Source organism: Saccostrea echinata, unplaced genomic scaffold, assembly GCF_033153115.1.
Source record: "Saccostrea echinata isolate AGI-Se365-2 ecotype Australia unplaced genomic scaffold, CSIRO_AGI_Sech_v1 ptg000024l, whole genome shotgun sequence".
Classification (NCBI taxonomy): Eukaryota; Metazoa; Mollusca; class Bivalvia; order Ostreida; family Ostreidae; genus Saccostrea; species Saccostrea echinata.
In genome coordinates this window covers 1,545,957-1,566,343 of record NW_026889773.1, presented here as the reverse complement: position 1 = coordinate 1,566,343, position 20,387 = coordinate 1,545,957, and the positions used below count along the sequence as shown (strand labels likewise).

General features: G+C 33.7%; 2 protein-coding genes across 2 annotated transcripts in view; both read right to left on the bottom strand.

Annotated features, from left to right (window-relative positions):
• LOC133191698 (TALPID3 protein-like) overlaps positions 1–20,387 on the bottom strand; it is a 70,824-nt gene that overhangs the window by 38,263 nt on the left and 12,174 nt on the right. The window lies entirely within an intron of this gene.
• LOC133191696 (probable E3 ubiquitin-protein ligase IRF2BPL) lies at positions 534–3,208 on the bottom strand. Its single transcript, XM_061327432.1, has one exon. The coding sequence runs from the start codon at positions 2,361–2,363 to the stop codon at positions 558–560; it is 1,806 nt and encodes a 601-aa protein (XP_061183416.1). The 5' UTR covers positions 2,364–3,208; the 3' UTR covers positions 534–557.

The window sequence follows — 20,387 nt, the reverse complement described above, 5'->3', positions numbered from 1 at the left end:
CGACAAAAAGTACATGTGTATTCGTCGAAGTACTAACACGTGCTCTTCCATCATGTGTAATCGTGGAGGTACCATCACATATTTGAAAGTTGCAAATTGGACGCATTAAAAAGCTTGATAACAAAGACGTAATAAAATTTTATCAAATAAAACAAATTGATGTTGTGTAAATTGAACACGAAAAGTTCAGAAAAAGCTTTCATAAATTGTTGTTGACTTAAACGTAGGAAGCGTGTCAAAAAAGCCTATAAAAATGGGTAAATGTTTCTACATCAATCTGTGATACTGCACACACACTTCCAGTTACAATTCTTTCATGTTTCCACCCAATCAGCTCTTCCTTTGATCTATCAATTTCTAATCGTCCTTCACCTTTTTCAAAAACTTTTGTTTCCCTCAAACACTTGAAAAAGGCGATTCGTTTAATTCAAAAATCATCGATCGCAAACATCTTCCAGCATTCAAATCAAAGCTTGGACAATGTAAGTGGAGAGAAAATCATACCGTTTTGGGTTACGGTTTTTTTCCTACTCAAAACTGCTTTTTTATCATCTCAGTCACGTATCGCGCTCTTTTTTAATATTCATATCTGATCTTACATCACCTCCAAGTATTGTAGCGATTTCACCCTGCATGAAGGCCCATGGTACATTGGACCCCACTAAAGGACACTTTTTACCACTGGGACAATACACCTCTGAAGCGGCCCCTTGTAGCTTTATGCTATTCCTAGAGCACGGGAAACAGAACTTGTGCTCACTCACAGACGGACATTGAACAAAATGAGTGTCTTCAAGACGCTCGTGACAAAGTGTGCATTTTAAGGTCTCTGAACTCTGCACATTGGTTTCCAATAACGATGATGGCGTGCCAACTTTGATAGACATTGGTGGTCCTCGTCTTGCAGATGGCCCTTGTGAGCCACCCGGGGAATGGTGAGAGTTCCGGTTATTAGGTGAAACAGGACCGGAAGTAATATTATCAGTGACATTCATCAGTGCTGCCATTGGCGAAGGACCATTCATATTTGTGCCATCTGGCGGTGTAGGGGTATGGTTACTAGAGGGAGATGTTGATGAAGATCCCGCAGAGGCATACCCAGTTGAATTCATGGTCATTTTGAGTGCTTCTGATTGGCTTTGAATCCACTGCTGACGCTTTCTCTGTTCTCCTAAATCATTATCAGGTTCAGGGGAAGCTTTTCTTTTCTTAGATTGTCCCTCAAACGATCCATGAGAGCCCTGACTTCTGGTATGGACTAAAGGAACATGGGGCCTTGTATTTGGTGTCGGCAAGGGTGGTAAGCTAGGGTTGTGGTAAGGAGATGGAATTATTTCTGGTTTCACTGGCTCTTTAAAGAATCTAACGGTCTCAGATAAAAGTTCATTCAAAATTTTCCAGTCATTTGAACCATGCTTCATATCATACTCCAAATACTTGTAACCTGAAGATAACCCTTTCCCTACATCTTTCATACTGTCTAAATGCATTTGTTTTACAACACTCGATGCGCTGTTGTAAATATTACCTGAACCAAGAGGGTACTCCATGAAAACTTTTAATTCAAAATCAACTCCATTTTTTGATGTGGAATCAAAAGCAAAAACGCGGCCAAGAAAATGATGATCTTTCTTAAAGCGGATTTCAAATGGCACTGCAGATGACAATGCTGCAATTGTTTCACGTACAATCTGTGGACGCTTAGCCATTTCTTCTGGAGACGTGAATTTGAAGATGTTATCTTCATGGTGACCGCTTGTTGACTCATCTTCATCATGATCTGCGCTACGTTTCTTCGTGTGCTGGAGAGTATGGCCACCCATTGATGTGACATTTGGGTTCGGTACATACCCGGGTCTTCCTTGTGGATGTGCGCAAAAGCGAGCATTGTGGTCCGGAAGATGATGTAACGGAAAAACTGCCGAAACTGCCCGGGCAGACGATATTGGAATGTTAGGCCCACGGTGGTGCTCCGGCAGTTGGTCTTCTACTCTTGCAGGAATAACTGCACTTGAGTGGTTTTGTGGCGGCGAGTTATAGTCAGTCATCATGTTTCTCGAGCGGCTATCGTACCGTTCTAAAGACGGGTGACCACGTGGGTGGTCCAATGAACCGTGCTGGTCAATTGCAGTCCTCTGGGGTGGCAGCCCATGGTGTTTCATAGACTGACGACTCTCGTGGAATCCATGTGACCTTTTCATACTCCGTGCACTCTCCAGCACCATTTCTATTCTATCTGCTCCTTCATAGTTGACACATCCTCGACACACGGGTTCGGAAAAGTCATGCAGCATTGCCCATGGCATGCGGGGTAAATCGCACAAGTAGCATTGCTGTCTCTGTGTTCGATGAGGCATCGACATTGTCTAAAATTTCACTAAATGGAATGTAAAAAAACAATGTATCCCAAGGCAAGTAACTTAGTTTTCTTTATACGTCAACACTCTATCACATCATACACACGAATGTCAACAAAACCGCCATCCACTTGAAAATCAACAATACAGAGCATTCTTGCGCATGCGGATTTCCCAATACTTAAAACTCAATCAGGCTTGCACAGTCGACAGTTACTCTACTGATAGACACATTATACTTCTCCCTGCACAATGCGTTGTTCACCGGAAAACCCATCCATAAAGCCCTTGCACGCAATTGTAATTGGATTCCAAATGTACTAGCGAGGAGATCCGATGGAGACATCAGGACAAAAATAATACAGCGTCACGCAAACTTACAAAATATCTCGGCTATTCATTCATCTCTAGGTGACTAAAGATCGCATAATTATCAAATCGGCTCAGGCGTATTTTGTTATGATATGCTTTAAATCAAAATGACACGTCTTCACCGAAGGTGGCTTTTATTTAAACTGCTCAAGACGGGCAATTTTCTTCCTAAACAACAGGCCAACACGCGATAACTGTTACATTCTATACCAACAATACCATGTCCCGGGATAGAAATTTACATGCAGTAATTGGTGTATTCGTGAATTATATGCCTCGACATGAAAATCGGAAAAATTGTGTTGATAAAAATGGAGAAAGTTCGTGCCGCAAACAAATTTCCTTGCACAGAATTAATTAAATCGCGTTCACTTGCGTGTCTTTATGTCATTTCACGTTCGTGACAGGAACGCGATTTCCAGATTCCCCCTGATATGAACTTGGAACACAGACAGGAACATCAATAACCTAGCATTAAAGTCAGAAAGGGGGTCCATATCTTGTAAAAAGAAACTGTATTCAAAACAGAAAATCAATACGAAAAAATCTATCGAAACGTGTGAGAACCTTGCCGTGTGTGTCCCAATTTTCTTCTCGCCATGGAAACAAATCGTTTCGATGTTCAAAATGACGTCACAGCCATAGATAATTGGTACTTAGCCAGTAGTTCTATTTTCATCAACCATCGATTTCCGCTGAGTTGAAGTTATTTTTTTTTTTAGATGTTTTACTGTTGCATCCCTTGTGTAATAAATTACAGATGTCGCAAGTTGAACTGTATCCGAGAAAAACAAGGTCATAGAAAATCAGTGAAGGTCATAAATCTATTTTTTTTAATTAAGTCCTTGTTTTCTTTTCGTTATGTCATTACCTGGAGAGGTGAAAAAATCTATGCTTTGAAAACTGCAAACAGATTAAAATATATAAGATAGTATATTACTTCTGCGAATATATGGAAGCAATGACGTCATTGCTTCTTGGACAACGATTTTGGATTAGAGAATGATTTCTACTCTCACCACCTAAGTTCCAATTTACAGCAATTTATACATGTACTACATGTTCATCTCCACGAAGCAAATTTTATTGATATATTTGAAATCTTACGACATCTGAATGATTCGGGTGACCTATACCGAGGGATGTCGTCGTGCGTGTCAAACTTTTTTTTCAAAAAAAAAAAAAAAAACTTCTAAAATACTAGGGTGTATATATACATGTAATTCATAATCCAATCCATAAAAATCTTCAGTGTTTTAATTCTAAGTTTTAGATAAATATACATCATTTTAAGCAATAGGTCGTCTATACTGTGAAATTCAATTTTGTTAAATTAGAGAGGTTTAGTTGAAGAAAGGGTGGGTTAAATTAGCCATATATTTTTTTTAAATCATCTACATGCATGTACATCGTAAAAAACGGATATGTGTAAAACACGAAACAAGAAACAAGAAACGTGAAACGAGAAACAATAGAATGAGATTCAGCATACAATATCAAATGACCTTAAAATGTCAACAAAGAGGGACAGTTTGCGGTTTTGCTTTCATTTTGTTGCATAACAGATGCAGAGTGAAATGAAATCATCTTACTGAAGTCAGATTTATCAGCGGGTCCCTATCTCACACAGAAAAAATATAAAATGTTGACAGATTTAATTAATAAAATACTATTATCTGAAAGAAATTCTTACTCAATTTTTGTTTATGATAATAAATTTGTCATCAAATGATCCTTTAGTGATAATAAACTACTTGAATGTATTTCCGCTGGGGTACTCTATAATGGTTCAAATTTCTATGTTAATATGTCAGAATTCTAACTATACTTCTGTCAAAAAAGAAGCAATTATTACAGATCATTACCTTTTTTACTACCATAATTCCATGAAAATATTTGTGATTTAGTAATTTTGGTAATATTATAGGTGAAATTTAATGTCGATGTTATAATAATAGGTTTCCTAATACTACATATGTATTTTATATTGAAATATATTATTAAATGTTTTGTTTATTCTTTGATTATATAACAATCAGATAGTAATATGAGGTGATATGTCTCTTACCAGTTATTAAATCATGTACTTGTCAGTTTGTTGATATCTAATTAAATCTGTCAAGACTAGAATAAGCTGTGCGGGCTCGCTGATAAATCTGACCTAAGTTAGATGTTTTAATTTCACTCATCTATTTTCTAACAAAATAAAATCAAGGCAAAAACTGCTTCTTGGTTGACATTTTGAGGTCATTGGTTACTTTTTTATTCCGTTGTTTCTCGTTTCTCGTTTCGTGTTTTACACATACCCGTAAAAAACTATATGCATAATAATTACGGTGGAAAGTACTAGTCAAACACCAATAGAGTGAGCTCAACATTCAGAATATTTGTAGGCTGTACAACGAATGGGGGCAATTTATGTATACTTTTTCATACATTTCTTTGTTGCTGGTGGGGTGTGTGTGTGTTTCTTTTGGTTGCTTTGAAAAACGATACAACGTGCCTACTGAGTAATTGAACTTTCAGATCTCAGTGTGACCTCATGTAATTGTAGAAATCATCAATACTAGAATTTTTGAGATGTATGACTATCTATCATTACAAGCACTACATTTTAGCTCTTTGGTAAAAGAAAGGACTAAATTGTGGCGTTACGGTGCTAGGTTCTGGTACTACTGTAAAATTTTGGTTGAGAATTAGAAGTCGCTTATTAAAGGCGTAAAAAAAGTGACCCAGAGGCCCGGTGCACAGGCCGATATATATTAAGGGTAAGTCTGGGATTACATTTACTTATGTGTTTGTTCTGAACATATTACTATGTAATGTATACGGCATATGCACGGGGAAAAAAGATTCCTAGATAAGTCGGCATCACGGTCACTTAGCACGGGGATTGGCGCGTCGCTGACAGATTGTGTCATTTTCGATAAGTCACGCAACTTCGCTTCCAAATACCACGAAAGACAGGCTTCGGGCACGGAAGACAATTAGCAACCCCATAGATCCACACGACAAGTAGTGGTACAGACGACACGAATGATAAGAAATTAATAAGTTTTCCAGCAATTCGATCACCCTTCGACATGCAAGTTGCATATTTAAATACATATGCACTGTTTACAATGATATCAGTGAAGCTTAGTATCAAATGTATGGCATATTGTCATGCAAATAGAAGATAAAAGTAGGACATTAAAATAAACATTTAAAAGGACAATACAGTGATTAACAAGAATAGATATGGGTTACCCCATATCCAAGATATTCGACTTTTAATTTATTCGAATTTTCATTGTGTTCAGATGATTTCTAATAAAAAAAAACAAGTATTTACTGACAAAACGTCAGAGATACTCAAGCTGTAGAAAGTCAACTATAAAAGTGCCATATACATAAATATCCTAAAATGACATAATATTTAGGCTACTGAGTTTCTACATCTTTTGTTGAATAAAATATGCATATAGTAGGAAACAAACTGAATGTACATATATAACGTTACATGCATGTAGTGACTTTATCACAAAGTTGCACATGCATAAAAATAGTTTTAATTTCACATAGAACATAAACTAAATATAATTAATCGTATAATTTTAAAAATGTATTTAACACCTCACTCATTTTCAGGAATATTTAATCCAAATAGCATGTTACAGGCCTATAGCAACGTTTTCAAAGTGAAAGGGGGGGGGGGGGGACTCCCAAAAAATCCCGCGTACTATGGGCCTGTGCTACATGTGTACCATCTAACTTTCCAATGATAGAATCTTCTGTAAAAAAAAAAAAAATCAAAACAAGTCCAAGCCGTTATGGATTATCAAAGATAGCCCATTTTCATAAATAACAAAACTTTAGATCTATCAAGGATAGATTTTAATTTATTTTTTAATTTTGTGCTATTAAAAAGTACTATCACTCAAAGTATAGGCAGATGTTAAAGATGGTCCAACCTGTCACCTTTTAGAGTAATCAATGAACTCGTCCATTGATGCATTGACGGCCGTTGTTAAACGCAAAGGAAAGCGCGAGATCGGTTGCGGCTATGGAGCATCACTGAATATTCCTCCACCATATACTGATTTTGAATATACAGACGTTTTGAAGATAAACTTCCATTTTTGTTTCTAGAAATGTTTTTATTTACAAAAATAGTACATTTTCGTGTTAGATCGATGACCATAACTCAGCCCCTCCAGCCCAGTCTACCATGTCTACGGCTTCACCTTGAGTAAAAACCTGCACTTGTTATGAAACTGGTGTATAGTTCTAAACTTCTTTATGTCTGTAGCAAGTACTGATACCCAGTCTACTGATCTAAGCGTCACTAGGGAACGGTGCACACACCTGTTCTTGCAAGACCAAATAGCCTAGGTCTACACACGTGCGAAGATCTTTCCGAGCTCGGAAAATCACGTTGCTTTGCCGAAAAGTGTTTAACCATAATAACCATTCCGTTATTTAAAAAAAGAGAGAAAAAACACACAGTTAATGATTTACATTCTAACTCAAAAGAAAATATACGGCAATTAACGAACAATAATCATGACAGTAATATAATTGGTGAAAAGATTTATAATTATCAATCGAAGTGTGACCTATATATTTTCGTGAAAAAGACTGAGGAGGCAGCGAGCGTAGGAATATGAAAACTTTTTATTTGCTTTTCTGGGGAAAAAGTGATTTTCTTAAAATCTTTTAATGTTAATTTTGTTTTCTTTAACGTATTAAATATACATCATTATTCTTAATATTTGTTGTAATGTTGTATCTACTGATCATGAATGGAACTATTTTCTTCGGAGCAATTGTGTGAAGAGTACCTGACTTTAGTAATATATCTTGAATAGATAATATGCACTGATCGAATATATTAAAAATGGAGAGTCCTTCTGTGAACACACAGTTATGAAAATGTATGTTGACGTTTGACATGAATAAATGAAACATTGAAATTTCTTAGCTTTTAAATTATATGTGAACTCGAAAGTTTCTTATAAAATTGTATGCAATGAAGCTGTTTTTCTATAGAGGTAACTTTGTCATTTTCAGAGTATAACTTTCAACAGGCTGACAGACGAAGCATCAAAAATAACTGTACACTGTCCAAGACGTCTGACAAAAGCAGAACTATATTATCAGATAAAGCAACGACTGTGGATATTTTTAGTGAGCTTTCTTGTCAAAGCTCGCATGCCGTGGATTATTTAAGTACTGTAGGTGTTGAAGACTAATTTGATTTCCCCTCATGGTGAATCACTGTGGATCGAGATATGATACAGATATTTTAAGCAAATGTGTAGAAGACATTACAGGGGGACCACTTCCTTTTACTAATTAGGTCAAGGAGATCCTTCAGTACTTATAAAAACATATTCTTTGAAATTGATTATTCATGAATTCAGAACACGTCCCAATTCTGTGACAAAACGTTTTCCTGAGACCCCCTGCTACGCTGTAGATAAGCATGGAGGCTCAAAATAACAGGAAGTGGCCACAATTTCACTCCCGGCAGTAACATTTACATTAAGAGAAGACCCAATTATACCCCATACGCAACATCATAACACCGCTGTAAGGTTCACAGTAATTTTATGGGTTAATGTGAAACATTGCAATATAATTGGTGCGTCAAATGACACATACAAACCATAATTTCAGTATTCACGATTCGTATGAATTTAACTACAGTACCTGTCTTAAATTGTTTAAAACCATATCCAGTATATTTCATGCGCATTATTAGAACAAATAACAGCATGATACTTAATACTTTATATAATAATACTGGTATACATGTATTTCTTTCACATAGTTGGCTTCTCTATAAGCGCCAAGATTCTACCCCATACTATCTTTCCTGACGACGAGTTGCCTTACTATTACATAAGTTCAAATAAAAAAAAAATACAGTAAAACTCCTGAGAAAAGTTTTTTTTTTGTCTAAAAAACCTCATTGTCAAAAGTATTTGGAGGTACAGGACCCCCACCCCCTTTTACTTTGTTTTCATACATACTGTAGCAGCAAAACACACTACAGACACCAATAAAAATTGTAACTGTCTAAAAATAATGGGTACGTGTAAAACACGAAACGACATTTTAAGGTCATTAGGTGTTTTATGCTGAATCTGACATTCCATTGTTTCTCGTTTCGCATTTCTTGTTTCTCGTTTCAGATCCTTGCCTACAGAACAACATTAGTTTTTATTTCGTTGTTTGCCTGCTTTTGTTGCTGTTTATTTGTTAGTTTGTTTTTTTTTATTTCTTTTTTGTTCCTTTGTGCAAGGATGTATTTTTCCTGATAAAACAGTTTAAACTGAAAACAAATTAAAATGCAGCAGAATATTAAGCATCAACTGTTGAATACTAAAGAGTTATTTTGTCTTTTTGTCTTTTACTCTTCGTCTTCCAATGAGATGTTCTTCACTCTACATATCCATATAATACCAATAAAGCCAGAAGGACAATACTAAAACCACCGTGAAGTGCTAATACCGTGGGTATTTCATCCAATTTTTTAAAAAATTTTTCCTGCAACCACAAACTCCAATAAATAAGGGGTTATAAATATTTGGTACTCTGACACATTCATACATGTATTAGTAGTAATTAGAGCATGTCCCCCATGAGAAGAAAGAAAATAGTACTCACTACAAATAAGAATGATTAGTCATGCAGTCTGTCTATCATTATTGGGGATTAACAGGGATAAAATGCCAAGGGTGAAGAAGTCATTGTAAGGAGAAATCATTATTGTGAAAATAAGGGGATCACAAAAGGACCCCCTCAGACAAATATTCATGATGAAACAAATCACACACACCCACATGTACAAGGAAATAGATTAGTCATGTATATATTACATACTTTGATAACAGGGCAATGAGAAGATTTAAACCAGGTTGAACTTTATCAAAACACAATTCTATAGGGAAAAAAAACAACAGAAAAATGTTTTTAAAAAATGCAATCAAGTTTCAAAAGAATATATATATATATATATATATATATATATATATATATATATATATATATATATATATATATATATATATATATATAAATATAACTGAAGAAAGTATGCAATTGCATTATTTGTTGGATTTTCCAAGAGCTGAACTTTTTCAATACTACATACTGGTACAGAAGAACTCATTTGTTTTTTAAGAATTGATAACCCTTTTTTCCAGAAAATGTCTTCATTATGATATTAATGTCAGACAAGTATTCTGTTAATTGCAGGAAGCTATTGTAGTGTATACATGAGACAAGGATTTTTTTTTTGTCTTTTGTTGTAGAATTCTAGAAAATTCAAGATAACATCTGCACCCTTACAATGCTGTAATACTGATAGAAATGCGTAAAATGAGATCTTATGCAATACATTGATTTTTGCATAAATCATGCAAAGTTTAATGCCATTTTATGTAAAGCAGTCCATTATAATCCCTTGAATTATAGAAAATTGATATTTGTAGATTTATATGATTATGATTATTCAATCATGTATTTTTTGAAAAATAGTTGCTTTTCTTCTTATGAACAAATTTCTTCCATCCTAGATAAGTGTAAATAAATGATTTCCTTTTTTTCTTGGTGACTTTTCTAACAAGTTGTGGGGCAATTTACTTCTTGTCTAAGGAGAGGGGGGGGGGGTGCAGGAGGGGCTATGTACAAATAAACAATCTTCTACCCACAGATTGAACAGAAATTGTGATTCTGCAGAATTTTGACCCTATGGAAAAAAGTACGTTTACAGTATTTAGAATTTATTTTTACTGAAGTGCCTACCTGATTCTATCTATGATTTGAATAAAGTTAATGCATTTGAAAACCATTTGGATAAACTGTAACCTTTTTGTTTGTTTGTTCCAGTGACAAACTATATAGCTCTTAAATTACCTCTATAGCTTAATCTACCTTTAGAAAGAATTGTGCTCTTAAGAATAAATGACGCAAACAAAACTATAAGTATATCCATAGGACATGAATACCAGGCTGAGTGTATAAGTTTGATAAGAATACATGTATCTTGAATAGTTTCTTTGAATTGCAATTAAAATCTAAAAATTTTTATAAAGATGATAAATTCTCACCAAATTATGCATTACAGTCATTCTACGATAAATGGACCAATTCAGAGTATAAAACATGAAAAAAATAATTGTTTCAAATAGCAAAATGAACATCATAATTCTCTAAAGGACATATCAGTGAACTTGAAAACAAAAAATTGTCCACAAATTTGGTATCGTTAACTTTTTACAACAATTTCAAGATACTATTGATTTTAAGGTAATGTTACGGAAGTTAATGCTTGATCAAACCTTATTATTTTTTAAATAAAGCTGAATTTGACCAATTTTTTGTTTCTGATGTTCAGTAAAGAACGCTAAAGTATGATTCATAAAGTCTCGCATGAATCCAAATTTAAATTAAATTTTCCGGAAAAATATCGTTATGGAAGTTAATCATTATGGAAGTTAATTCCCAGCAATAAAAGTTAAAATTCTCTTCAATAGTTAAAATCAAAGTTTGTTTTAGGATATTAAACAAAAGTATGAAGCATTTCGCTCCTAAAATAATAAATTTTTTTATACTTTTAATGCAAAAACTTCCCAGAATTACCATTATGGAAGTTAAATTTTTAAGAGAGACAACTGTTTTTGTCTAATTCATTTTGTTATGTCGAAAATGTAATCATCTAAAATAGCTGACTCGCAACAAGAATCGATGATATAAGGTTCCGTGGTCACTTTCAGATAAATTTCAGTTCTTTTTGAAATCTGCATCCTAGGCCTGAAATTTAAAACAAAATCGTTAAGGAAGTTAATTGATTTTAAGTGACATGCTTATGATTTTGCATGAAAGGAGATCCATGCATTTCTTTGTGAGAAGTGGTTTGATTTCTTTTTATATAGGATAAAAGACATTTTTTAACATTCATTGCTGTCTTTTCGGAATGATTTTACGGCTGAAAATTTCATCTTGAAATTTGTAAATATTTTTTAATGAAGCAACATTAAGATTTGCAGTGGAATACGTTTTTCAATATTACATTATGCTCATATCAAAACTTTAACTGCATATATATCGGTGAATATTTACAAAACCATGTGTGTATGTTAAGTCTTAGAGTTGAAATCGACCTTTAAATTTATAATTAAGATATTACAATGGGAAATTTGTAAGCGACATAAAAAATTCTTAATTGGTTATGTTTTTATAGAATGACTGATAAGTGCATAAGCTTACATAAAAATATCTTAAATGGTTTCTTTAAACTAAGCAAAATGCAAATTAAAGAAAAGTGAGGTCAAGGAAAAGAAAAGGAAAGAGCAAGGTCAAAAGTTTTTGATGAAGTTGAATAGCTCTCACTAATATGTATCAGCATATTAAGTTTGATAAAAATATCTTGAATGATTTATTAAAACCAAGCTAAACACTAACTTAAGAAAAGTGAGGTCAAGGTCAAAGGAAAGGTTGAGGTCAAAAAATGTTGATGCAGATGAACGGCATAGTTCAGTATGTATCAGCATATGATGTTTGATAAGACTATCATGAATGGTTTATTTAACACCGAGCTAAACAATAATTTAAGAAAAGTGAGGTCAAGGTCAAAGGAAAGGTCAAGATTTAAAAAATGTTGATGCAGCTGAATAGCTCCCATCAATACATATCAGCATATGATAAAAATATCTTATATAGTTTATTTAAAACTGAGCTAAACAATAATTTAAGAAAAGTGAGGTCAAGGTCAAAAGAAAGGTCAAGGTAAAATATGTTGACGCAGTTGAAAAGCTAACAACAGTATGTATCAGCATATGAAGCTTGATAACACTATCATTAATGGTTTATTTAAAACTGAGATAAACAATAATAAAGAAAAGTTAGGTCAAGGTCAAAGGAAAATTCAAGGTCAAAAAATGTTGTTGCAAGCAATTGATAGCTCTCATCAGTATGTATCAGCATATGTAGTTTTATTACACTATCTTGTATGGTTTCTTGAAAACTGAGATAAACAATTAGTTTAAGAAAAGTGGAGTCAAGGTCAAAGGAAAGGTCAAGGTCAAAATATGTTGATGCAGTTGAAAAGCTTACATCAGTATGTATCAGCATATGAAGTTTGATAACACTATCTTGAATGGTTTATTTAAAACTGAGCTAAACAATAATTTAAGAAAAGTGAGGTCAAGGTCAAAAGAAAGGTCAAGGTCAAAATATGTTGATGCAGTTGAAAAGCTAACAACAGTATGTATCAGCATATGAAGCTTGATAACACTATCATTAATGGTTTATTTAAAACTGAGATAAACAATAATAAAGAAAAGTTAGGTCAAGGTCAAAGGAAAATTCAAGGTCAAAAAATGTTGTTGCAAGCAATTGATAGCTCTCATCAGTATGTATCAGCATATGTAGTTTTATTACACTATCTTGTATGGTTTCTTGAAAACTGAGATAAACAATTAGTTTAAGAAAAGTGGAGTCAAGGTCAAAGGAAAGATCAAGGTCAAAATATGTTGATGCAGTTGAAAAGCTTACATCAGTATGTATCAGCATATGAAGTTTGATAACACTATCTTGAATGGTTTATTTAAAACTGAGCTAAACAATAATTTAAGAAAAGTGAGGTCAAGGTCAAAAGAAAGGTCAAGGTCAAAAAATGTTGATGCAGTTGAATAGCCCTCATCAATATCTATCAGCATATTAAATTTGATAAAAATATCTTACATAGTTTCTTTGAAACTAATTTTTAAACTGAGCTTAAAGGTGCTTAGACACAGATTTGAAGTTAATATTTTCTCAAGTTTTCTGTATAATATCACGACTTATATATTGCAATAGCATTTCACACGAAAATATAATTAAAAACTTATTTTATCTAGAAATTATTGGAACTACGAATTCCTAGACGTGTTTGATTAGCACATCATTGCACTTTCACAAATTTTATCTTTATCCTTAATATTTAAGAAAAGAAGCGATTTTGTTGTGTATTAATGAAAAACATTACATCTATAATTCAGAAAATTCAGAGTAGAAATGTGCGAAAGCAAACCCTCTCACTAATATCGTCAGCCCGTGCTCAGTGTTGTGTACAGAGCTTAACAAATTGAATACACCCGTGAAACGTAAACTGTTTTTGTAAACAGGGCACGAGCTCTGTTATTGTTAATGTTTACGATTCACCGGGTGTGTTCAATTGTTAAAGTCTGCACACACCACTGAGCACGGACTGACAATACTGTGAGTGGGTTTTGCTTTCGAACATTTCTACTCTGAATTTTCTGGATTATAGTTCTAATATTTTTCATTAATACACAACAAAATTGCCACTTTTCTTAAGTATTAAGAATAAAATTAAAATTTGTGAAAGTGCAAGGATGTGTCAATCAAACGCGTCCAGAAATTTGAAGTTTCAGTAACTTCGAGATGAAATAAGATTTTTATTTTATTTTAGTATGAAATGCTATAGCAACATATAAGTCATGAAATTATACAGAAAATTTGAGAAAATATTAACTTCAAATCTGTGTCCAAGCACCTTTAATGCAATGTGGGACAGAAGGACAGATGGAATGATGGAAGACAGACATGACACACTATATATGCCCAGGCCATATTCATGGCGGGGCATAAAAATGGATCCCTGGATTGATATATAAATTGCTGGACCTATTTTGGTTGTAAATATATTAAATTTCTAAAATATTAAGTAACTGTAAACTTTCTATGATGGTCAAAATTCTACCTTTCTGAGTTTCTGCAATCACACTTAGGAATTTATACAATTTTTGTGTTGCCTACAGAGCAGAGTGACACTTAGGTATCACTTTACCCAGTATCTGTCTGTCTGTTTTTACCAGAAGTACACTGTGAGGTTAACTGTGCATATTTCCAGTATTCTGGGGTTATTTTTAAATTGCAGGGTTTATCCCTCAATAACAGGGTTTATTTAAGCTTGATATGACTGTAAGAGGTTAAAAAACTAAATATAGACTTAACTATAAGAATTCTTATAATTACAAGGACTTCCATAAGGATTTTAGACATTTTATGGACTTGTAGTAGGTATGGACATGAGGAACCCCATACTGAATTTCACCCCACTCAGTAATAAAAATATGAACTTATCTGGTTACCAACCGCATGACCTTTCAACTTGACCTTTGACTTACTTTTCAAAATAGTTCATAGTGCCGATAGACAGCATATTTATAAGTATATGATATTCGGCAAGTGTACAGTTTGTCATAAAATATTATGAAAAAGTTTACTTGACCTTGACCTTTGACCTATTTTGAAAAATACTCTAGACGGTTAATCCAACTTAAGTGTTTTGAATTGGTAGACGTAGGGTTTTAGTAATTAGCATTATCTCATGTTTATGAGCTCATGGCACTGTACTTTAAAACTTTATGATATACAGTTACCATTATCATATCATCTTCTAGTACATTATTGTGAAACTTTGAACAAAAAATAAAAATATAAGTGGTTCAACTTATTTGTTTTACTTATAAAAACATGACTTTAAATGTTATTTCCATGAATTTGGAAAAAAGTTTGTAACATCTGTCCTTAATGTGAACAAATTTAAATCTATCATATCTATATGATGCTTTTGGACAATTTGGATTGACGTTGGTAGATTGGTTCTGAGAAGTCAGAATGAAAAAAGTTAACAGATGACAGATTTATATTAGATGCCAGACAGATGGCAGACAAAATTTGGTCAGAAAAGAATGATAGAATCTTATGGCCCAGCAAAGTTTATTAAGACACTGGGCTTTCCCATAGTCTCTGACATAAACTAATAATGTTAAACCATAAATGCATTAAGCAAAAATTCAATTACCTTCTAAGAGCTGTTACAAGTATATGTTGTAGTTCAGTAAATAAAAGTTTTAAATGGAGGTGATTTATATAAAACAATTTTTCTTTATTTTGTACATGACTGTCTTCAATTCACAGTGTTAGAAACAAATATGTATGATATTTTTTAGATTAACACTGCATTCTGGGATTTCTTTTTATTCATTTTATTTTTCCCCTAATCTTTAGTGAACTAAATTTGTAAAATGTGTGAAAAATTTGTGCAAAAACAGATAAAAGACTTGGGGATTGAAAATGGGCTATGTTGGATTCATCTGGTCAAAAATATCCTGGTATGGTTGGAAAACAGCCAGTCATCATATTGATTTCTTTATCATATTTATGAATATATACATAAAGTTTTTACTTATGTTCTTCAAGAGAGAGATTCCTCCAAAGAACATCCCCTCTTTTATACACAAACAGTTTAACTGCTGGTGGGTACTTATTTAGTTAATCAGGATCTTTGTTATACTGTATAATTAATCTTCTTTTTTAGCCCACCTGAGCCAAAGGCTCAAGTGAACTTTTCTGATCAAAGAGTACTAGTGTCAAATGTTTGTGTCTTCTATCCTGTGTTGTCTGTAAACTTTTGTCATTTCAAGCTTCTTCTCCAGAACCACTGAGCCAATTTTAACCAAACTTGCCAGAATTTATTCTTGGGTAAAGGGGATTCAAGTTTGTTTGAATTAAGAGCCCTCTTTCAAGGGGAGAAAAATGAAATAAGTGAAAATTTTGTGACATGGCTATTGGCCAGAAAAGATTTAAATTAAATGAAAGCTGCTTGACTTAGTGTGTAGATTGAAGTTTGTTCAAATAATGGCCCCTGTGGATAGGGTGGGCCACAAGAAGAGAGTTTTACAAGGGAATATGTAGGAAACAGGCAGTCCATGGGGCACAATGCAACTTGAGTCATCTTGACTCTGTTCTTCATCAGCTGAACTATTTTTTTTCTTACCCCAGGATAAGGCCAGGGACCACTTTAGGGACCAAAGTTTTACACTGGAATATAATTACATAATTTTTTTTTAAATGATGGCCAAAGGGGTGGAGTGTGGCCAGAATATTAAATCAAACTTTTACCAGGGAAAATATTGGAAAAGATTTTTAAATAAAACTATTCTTCTCAAGAACAACAAGGCCATGATTAGTGATACAGGTGACTCTCGATCTCTCGAAGTTCAAGGGACCGCAAGAAAAGTTCGAGAGATCGAGGGGTTCGAGAGATTGAGAGTGAATAAACTCCGGAATTTTCAGTTCCGATCATCATTGTTCTACTATTATAAATACCGGAAGTATATGTCGATAATGTCGTTGCACGTTTTCATTCGTATTTTACAGGTAATTCACTTGATTTCAACAACAATGATCGTATTTTGAATAAATAAAACGATCTCTTTAAGTTTCAGTATTTATTTGTTCTCATTTCATAATTACATGAAACCTGAATAGCAATCGTCGGCGTGGCTACCCCCAGGGTTTCATCGGCTCCTTCAACAGATTTCTCGTAATAAATGGGTATTCAATTCTTCAGATAGGATTTCTTGTGCAGTGTTTGTCATGCTGGGATTATGTAAACTCTAATAAAACTTCATAATCTATGAAAAATTATTGACACGTCTCTTAAATTATTTTCTAAAAATTATCGTCTCGCTGTCAAGTCAAAATAAGTTGTGAAGCAATTCGTTTATAGTTTACCAATTGTAACCAATTAATTATATCAACACTCGGATGCTCACAGGTATAGTGTCATCTATGTAAACACCCAATTAACACCTCCATGCCAGCCCGAGGCGTTCACTGTTATCCAGGTAAGTCTAAGCTGCATTAATTTTACGCTTGATCGGCGTGTGCACACGCGCAATCAAAACTTCGAGAGATAGAGAGTAAAAAACAATGAAATGTGTGTAACGGAACCCAGGTCTTGGTTCGAGAGATAGAGAACTTCGAGAGATCGGAAGTTCGAGTGATAGGAAGTAAATTTGCTTAGTTATATAGAAGAAAAAAACGGGACCGGAGGTTCACTTCGAGAGATCGAGAACTTCGAGAGATCGGAGTTCGAGCCATCGAGAGTCACCTGTATATGCAAGCATCCTTAGGTAGTACAGATCCAGGTTTATTCAAAACATGGTCCCTCAGCATAGGGTGGGGTCACATTTTACATTGGAATGCATAGGGGAAAAAATATTTAAAAATTGTGAAGAATAGCAGAGCCATGATTATGATGATTCATATTTAAATTTACACGCATCCTCAGGAAGTGCAGATCAAGAAATTTCAAAAAACCCTTTCTCCCTCCAGCCCCCTCCCCTCAAAAGGTTATAATATTTTGCAGTGGAATATATACAAAACACTTTGATCAATTGAAAGATTTTTCCTCAAGTAAAAGGACATAATTAAAAGTTGGTTCAAAACATTGCCAAGGGAGGGTAGGGTGGGGGGTGGGGGGTAGAATGAAGGTTCTATATAGGGTCAACATTTTTATACAAAAGTAGAAGGGAAAAAATTTATTAATCTTTTCTCCAAGCTAGAACAGAAGGGCTAATGTCACTCAGCTAGGTGAGATTGTGGCTCATGGGCCTCTTTTTTTGAAATTTTTTATCCACATGAGCTTCCTATGTAATTTTTTTAAAAAAATAAACTTGTAATAAATTATTAATTTAAATTTTTATAAGCTTGCCTTTATTTTTGAGTGTTAGTAACAAGAATTTTATGGCAGTCTGTATAGAAAAAATAAATATATTGTAAATGTATATAATTTAATGCACTCAAAATTTAGTACAGTCTTAATCATCAACTGATTAGCATAATCATAAATTATAATTTGGAGGAGAACATCAATATGTAATTGTTTTAATCCTATATTTATATTAGTGTGTACTTGAATTAGCAGACAAGAATCAGCAAGAAAGGCTCTAAAATAGGATTTCATCTAAATTAAGTAAGTTTACAGCAATACATGTACATACAGTCAAACCTCATTATCTTTAACTCGAAGGGACCAAGAAAAAACTTCGAGATATCCGAGGATTCGAAATATCGAGTGTAAAATACTTTAAGAATATGTGGTTTGGACTTCCAAATCACTTCAACATACACATGGTATATGAGATATCAGTGTTCGAAGTACCAAAGCTCAACTGTACTTTCAATATGGATTTTCATTTACTTATTAATCTGATATATAATTTGTGTTTTTTAAAACTACCAACTGAGAGCATTTTGAAAACTTTTTTACATTAAATGATTGTAAAGCTTGATAGAAGCAATAAAGCAAAGCACCCCAATATTGTCCTTTACTAACGAGATGCCAGATTTTTACTACCCTTAGCCTTCTATGACACATACAAATGTACCGCTCCTCTTTCCATGATCTGAATCTTCTAGTTATGCAGAAATTAACACACGAGGACTTGGAAACATACACCAGTCCACAGGAATTATTTAACAGCCTACGTGATTCCTGTCACAGTCAACTCTAAAACACATGAGACCTGCGACAAGATTATAGCAGCAGATTTACAGCCTTTAGGTGGGTGTGTACTGACAGTTACCCGCTGTCTGGGGGTGATGGAGTGATGTACGGCATGCTATAGATGACATACGTACATTTTAGGATTCTAACAATTACGCCTCTAGTGATCTATATGATTATATTAATATTCTTATCTAGATGCCAGTTGAGGTGATTTGTAATTATGTCAATTAGTCAGTTTTTTATTCCCTCAAAAAGAAGAGTCTGTATATAGTATTATATACTATGGAACTTATTTCCTTTTATTAACAACTGCTTTTTATTGAAGAAACAAATCATCTTTCTGCCCCTCAGATACCTACTTTTTATTAAATATCTCTCATCCACACTCATAACTATTTGATTTTTTTAAAACAAAAATCTAAAATCTCTTAAGCAGTACTAGTGTAAACTTTGAACCTTTATCATGGCCTCACTTGTTCCCCAGGGAGGCTGTTTCGGGCATTTTAGGTCTACATTAAAGGAAGATGTCTACATATTCAAGTTTTACACACAGTAGCATTGCTTTTCTGCTGTAGATTTTAAATGTTTTTTAAAGTGTTAAGCATAGTAACAACAGTCTTTTGACACCAGTTGGATTTCAATATACTCTCATTTCCGCATTTCTAGATAATATTGCTTGCCTTAAATTTCATTGATCACTGAAATATTCACACTTTCAAATGCCTTTGTCTAAGATAAAACTGTGAATAAGGTTATAGTTTAATTTCCCTCTTAAAGTGATTTCCTCAGCATGTGACATGTTCTTAAGTTTTAAATCATTTCAGATGTATCAGAAAATAAGGGAAATTGTTAATTAAGAAGTTGTCTATGGATTTTTAAAACATACTATCGAAGATTATGTATCTCTTATTAGGCAGATAATTGTAATTAAATATGTATTTAAATTTGAACAGTATACAACAAACTTGCCCTTGGTATAAGACTATCAGTTTATGGAGCTTCAAGATTTCATTGCTTGTAATTATATTTTTGGTTATATACACTCAAATCATAATACAGTCAAACCTCGTTATCTCGAACTTGATAGGACTGAGAAAAAATTCGAGATATCCGAGGGTTCTCGACATTGGGGGTAAAATACTTAAAGATAAAATGCATGGGACTTCCATATCACTTAGACATATCCATGGTATTCAAGGTACCGAAGTTCAACTGTATTTATTGCAAACAATGACAAATATGAAAAGAATTCTTTACTGTACACTTACAAATGTCTACATCCAATTTACTTCCAAATACTG

What these genes read in the sequence shown, in the direction of transcription:
- LOC133191696 (XM_061327432.1), bottom strand. Translation starts at nt 2,363, where the DNA reads ATGTCGATGCCTCATCGAACACAGAGACAGCAATGCTACTTGTGCGAT.